The 6,000-nt window shown below is 38.1% G+C and overlaps 1 protein-coding gene across 11 annotated transcripts in view; it reads right to left on the bottom strand.

Annotated features, from left to right (window-relative positions):
- Positions 1-719: 719 nt before the first annotated feature.
- The window catches only part of nfixa (nuclear factor I/Xa), a 97,280-nt gene continuing 91,999 nt past the window's right edge, over positions 720-6,000 (bottom strand). For 6 of the 11 annotated variants that reach the window (XM_082164226.1, XM_082164223.1, XM_082164218.1 and 3 more), the window contains 2 exons: positions 5,212-5,306; positions 720-2,121 (listed from right to left, as the gene is read on the bottom strand). In XM_082164226.1, the coding sequence (XP_082020352.1) occupies positions 2,107-2,121; positions 5,212-5,306 (110 nt within the window). In that variant the 3' untranslated portion in view covers positions 720-2,106. The remainder of the gene's footprint in view (positions 2,122-5,211; positions 5,307-6,000) is intronic. The other 5 variants (XM_082164221.1, XM_082164219.1, XM_082164222.1 and 2 more) reach the window with 1 other exon arrangement.

Here is a 6,000-nt window from a genome sequence, read left to right as displayed (position 1 = left end):
TGCATGTAAAGGGGACACCGAGGCACTTTGATGTGTTTCAAGTGGATGATGAAATCGTCAGCTCTCAGCCAATCAGAGTCCCTGACATGTGATTGACAGCCAGGCAGTCCAGTTATTTAGTGAGGTCAGTGTTTTCGAGTGTTTGTATTGAAAATTACATTTTCATCTAAAATCTAAATACGATGTACATTTGCATACTGTTAAATCATGTTTGATCGAGGGGTCTGAGTTTAAAGGTTTCCCTTTGTCCTTTAATGACGTGGGTATGTGTCATAGTGCAATGTTTGCGTATGTGTGCGTGTATGTACCACTGAGCTGATAGGCTAAATGAAATGGCAGCCATACGTAGATTGTCTTGTGAGTCAGGCTGAACCGGTGAACTGAAACAAAAAGTTGAGTTGTGAACGAACTGTAGAGTGATGGAGAATGTGATTGGTAGGAAGGGCAGAGCACTGTCGAAATCATAGCGACCCCAAACATCTGGTAAATGGAAACTAGAGATTGTCCGTTTGTTCTTAAACTGTTCTTCTAAAACTAAAACAAAAAACACTTTGGAGAGCACAATTCAACATGCAGTCCGATCTGCCGGAGCAGGAGCGGCTACGCTATGCAAACTAAAATCGCGCAAAACCCAGAAAACAAACACAAGTGAAAGGGCGAATGTCACAAAAACATGTCCAAGTCACATTTCACCACTGAATCAAAAGAAATGTTTAAAAAATTGATAAAGAAAATTAAGCCTATTTAGGGGTCATTGAGATTTTTTTGCACTGTGACAACAATTAAGCACGTTTTCCGTCATAGGTAAACAAATTGTAATCATTATTTAATAAATAAAAAATAATGATAAAGAATATGTTTTGCATTACAATACGCTAATGAGAATGAGATTTTTGCATTATGGTGATGTGAATTTTTTTGGGGGGAAAGGGCTTAATTATTATGAAAATTATTTCACAATTAAAATAAATCATCGTATTTCTTTTTTATTCATTTCATTTGGTTTTCTTTTGGTTTTGGGGTAAAATATGACCTGGAAAGGTTTTATGACATCCACCCAAAAATGTACTGCAAAACCAAACGCAAAGTAAAGCAGAAGAAGCCCTCGTGTTCGGGGCTGACTGTAGGATATTGATGCACAAGCACTCAGATTGATCGATGCTGGTGAAGAGGTCAGCGATGACCTCTAGATCATTCCAATCGATCGATTTTATGACTCAAATCACTGGCCTTTTAATTCATAAACACTACAAAATGAAAAATGATCTTTGAGTCAGAAGCTTGACATTAAGGTCACTCGTGCTTGACCCTTCCCATTCCTGTCATCAGCGGTCTATATGATGCTGTGATGTGTGTGTTTGTGTGTTCTATTGCTGTGCTGTGTGTGTGTGTGTGTGTTTTACCTTAGACACATGTAGCCTGACTCCACATCGCAAATCTAAGGCCAAAGCATCTGTCATCCCTTATCATTAATCATATAGTGCATATGTTTAGGTGAATTGCACACGGTTAGTGTTATCTGTTGTTTCGCTCACAGTCTATTGCTTGTCAACGTGTAAACAGCGAGAGGATGTCGAGTTCACACTGCGCTGGAGGGCGTCACCAAGATCAGCAAATCCAGAGCCAATCAGAAGGCTCCCGCCGAGTCTCTCCATCCAATCACACGCGTCCGTGATTGACATCATCCAGGTTCCATTTCAAATGTCCCTTTTCGATGAGTTCAACTTCCGAATAGAGTTCTGACTGGGAAGAGATGGATTTTCCTCACCATGGCGTATGACTGGTGGATGAATGAACAAATTAAAAACAGGATTGGTCTATGTGCTGGATGCCTCAGGAACACGACAAAGACGTTGAGCTGTTGCGTCATTCCTTTGGATGGTTCCGGATGGTTCTCTGAGCTCTCCAGACTGGCAGGGTAATGCTGAAGTTTTCCAGATTTGCCAGTGTTTTGGGAATTGTGTGTGTATTCGTGTATGTGTGTGTGTGTTTGTGTGTGAGTGAGACTTTACAGAGGGGCACGTGGGAAAGTTCCATACTTAGCTTCGTGACTCCATTTCCAGTTTTCATTGCGGATTTTTGTCTGTGTGTTCATGAAAAGTCTTGTCAAAGGAACCATGACTGTAAGAAAAGGAAATGAAGGTGAGTCATCATAAAAGTACAACACTATGTTGAACAGAAACAAACTAGGTAACATTAGTCTCACATTCCTGCCTAATATCTGAGATTTCTAACCAATTCGTCTTGAAAAGAATAATTCACTCAAAAATGAAAATGATGTCAATTTTACTCACACTCATGTCATTCAAAACCCAGGACTTTCTCGCTTCCACGGAACGTAAAGGTAACATTTAGCATATATTTGTTTGGAAAACAGATACAGTGGAGGATTTTCAGCAGACCGTTATCAGCAAATAATGACTTAAATGTAATCACAACACTTACATTCAAAAGTTTGGGTTTTAAAAAAAAAAGAAATTAAAACTTTTATTCAGAAAGGAAGCATTGAATTGATCAAAAGTGACAACATTTATGATGTTATAAAAGATTTCGGTAACACTTCAAGCCTTTATGTACAACAAGGCATTATGGTATTCATAATGTATGCATCATAAATAGTTGTAACCAAAGTTAAAATGCATTAAAATGCAGCTTTGATCACATGAATAAATTACACTTTAAAATATAACAGTTCTTTTAAAATGTAATAATATATCACAATATTACTAGCTTTGGTGAGACATATTTCAAAAAACATTCAATAACCTTGCCAACCCCAAACATTTGAAAGGTAGTGTGTATAAAAAAACACTTTTCCAGTCTTGGAATTCCAGGTTTCAGGCAGAAAGTAATGTGGTTTGGAAAGACATGAAACCATGCAAACATTTCACTGACATCATTTGCACTGTTAAGAGAACCATTTCTTTAAAGTTTGAGGTTTGGATTAGCGTCCGCCACACACTTGAGAGGAACAGTTCTCAGAATAACCACTAGAGTACAGTGGACACACTGCTGAACACACACACTACTACAGACCAGCTCAGAGAGATCAATGTCACTGCTTCCCATGACAAAACTAATGGTTAAACAAAGATGCTATCTGAAGAGAAAAACAAGATGTTTTATCGATGTTTTAAATTACTAGAAGTTTAACTTCTACAATCTGAAGACCCCTGTGGGACCCATATTATCTTTTTGTTTCTCTCTCGCTGTAATCCTCGCCAGTAGTGTCCATCCTTTTTCTTAAGTTCCCTCCTGTTGAAGTTCATGTTCAACTACCTATGACATCATGTCTGGTTGCTGAGGGCAACCAGACAGTCGGGACGTGACACTCACTCTCTCACTCTCTCTCTCTCTCTCTCTCTCTCTCTCTCTCTCTCTCTCTCTCTCTCTCTCTCTCTCTCTTGCATAGATCTGCAAGTTAAAAGCCCTTTGAACACATGTGAACTAGATCACTGTCAGTCCGTCAAAACACATCCATCTGCAATAGGTAAAAACTGTATTACTCGCCAGTCAGTAAGTTAAAAATGACAAAAGTTAGTAAGAATGACAGTACGGCCCACACTGTGAGCTAAACTTTTTATTTTCTCTCAGTTGAAATGTTATAACCAGAAGCTTACTAGGATTCATCGAGGACTTTTTTCCCTGCAGAACTCCATGTGGCGGCACATATGTGGAATATTCTTCGCAATGAGTGACAAGAACAGGAAGAAAATCACAATGGGCCGCCTTCACATTTTTGTGACAGGTGGCGTTTAACCAAAAGACGGAGACTGACTAATCTCATATATTATAGAGCTGCACATTCATTTGTGCTGTTATTACATAATACCAAAGCTATAAGGACAATACTGTATAAATGTATATACTGTCCTTATGTATATATATATTGAATGTTTTTAAAAGAAGTCTCTTATGCTCACCAAGGCTGCATTTCTTTTATTAAAAATGAAAAAAAATGAAAAAAACAGTAATATTGTTAAATATTATGACAATTTAAAATAACTGTTTTGTATTTGAATATATTTTAAAATGTAATTTATTCCTGTGATGCAAAGCTGAATTTTCAGCATCATTACTCCAGTCTTCAGTGTCACATGATCCTTCAGAAATCATTCTAATTTGCTGATTTGATGCTCAAAAAACATTCATTATTATTATTATCAATGTTTATAAACAGTTGTGTAAATTTTTTTTCTCTGGATTCTTTGATGATGCAGCTTTGATCACAGGAATAAATTACATTTTAAAATACATTCAAAATATTTTTTTTAAAGCTATTTTAAATAGTAATAATATTTCACAATATTACCGGTTTTACTGTTTGATCACATAAATGCAGTCTTGGTGAGCAGAAAAAAAACATTAAAACACCAAAGTTTTGAACGGTACTGTGTTTAAAATCGTACTAAAAGTATTGCAAAATAGACTTTCACTGCTGGTAAATATTCTCAATTCACCCACCATCAACAGATGAAGTAAAAAGTATGTTTTGGACCCTGCAAGTGTGGAAATGTGTATGCAGGCTTTACAATACAAAGATGATGACAATATAACGTCACACTTACTTACATAATAAATCTGATGAATCATAAGACATTTGGTTTTGGAGTCAGTGAGGAGTAGGAGGAGGAAACGATTGTTTCCATGTGTTTGGTCTTATTGGTAGTGCTTGTGGTTTCTGTAGCTGGTGCGAGTGGGAACACGGCCACAAAATCCATTTGACATGAGCAGCGTGTCCCTCAGCAAACCCCCAGAGAGCCGCCGACTGCTACCAACCACACGCACTTAACAGCGCTCAGACTCGCTGATCAAAAACACATGATTGATGGATGGGTGGACTGAAGAGCCTGCTATTTTCAATTTAAAGGAATACTCTGGGCTATTTTCAACCCAATGCCTATGCACCGCATCTTTAACATGATGCTGATTACCACAGACTCATCCCTCAGTATGTATAAACAAACAGGACATGCGTTTACAGTAAATACACTTTCATTAGAAGCCCAGACAAGCAGGCCTGAGGGTTAAAACGCAGAAATGTGCAACTCGTATGTGTGTTCGAGTGAAATCAAAATGGACAAAATGCTCTCCGCTTGCCTGGTAAGCCTAAATTGAAAGTGTATTTACTGTAAACATGTTTCCTGTTTGTTTATACACACACTGTCTGTGGTAGGCTAAGCAACAGCATTTGTGCGTGTGTGCATGTACCTGAGTCTGCTGTGGGATGTTCAGAAAGTTGTTGTCCCGTGATCCGATGCCGACAAACCTGTTGGAAGCTGTGGAGCCTGGCGCTGGGTATGCTGCTGGGACACACACACGTCTGTCAGCATTCACAGCTGTGATTTACGTGCTTGTATTGTAAAAAGTTCAAGTTCATTTTTTAATTACTGGCACTAAAATGCTAAATCAACACGTGGCTTGAAGTGTGCACTGTTGGCACTATATGGAATTGCAATCTGTTTGTTTGAGTGAACTAAGCAATACTATATTCCTGCAATACCGGAGGCTACAGTTTCAGGACCGCAGTTCTAGGACCCTAGTTTGTACTAATAAACGCACTAGTTTGTAGCCAAACAGTTTTACTGCACTTTGTTAAGTCGGTCACACACCAGATGAGAAGCTCCACGCCGAGCTGTGGTTAATGAAAAGTCTTGTGTCGTACATACACAGAAAATACCTTGCTTCTATGTTGAAAAATAACTTACCCATCAAACCTGAATATAGGGCCTCGTATATTGAAACAAGTTAGGTTAAATATTTCAGGAGGGTTAGGTTACCAACGGTTGTGTTTAGGGTTGGTTAAGACAATATATCAATATAAATGTAAATAATTAAACAACTCCCTCCTGAAAATGAATAATACAAATACAGAATTGAATAGTAAGTGCTCTAAAATAGTATAAACTGCTAATACATATAAAAGAAGGGGGAAAAAAAGGTCCTAGAAATGTGGTCCCACTCGATTCAAGGAGTCAAGGTTTTGTTGGTTAGCACCGC

Source organism: Leuciscus leuciscus (assembly GCF_965113295.1).
Source record: "Leuciscus leuciscus genome assembly, chromosome: 3".
NCBI lineage: Eukaryota > Metazoa > Chordata > Actinopteri > Cypriniformes > Leuciscidae > Leuciscus > Leuciscus leuciscus.
This window is presented reverse-complemented; position numbering and strand designations above follow the sequence as displayed.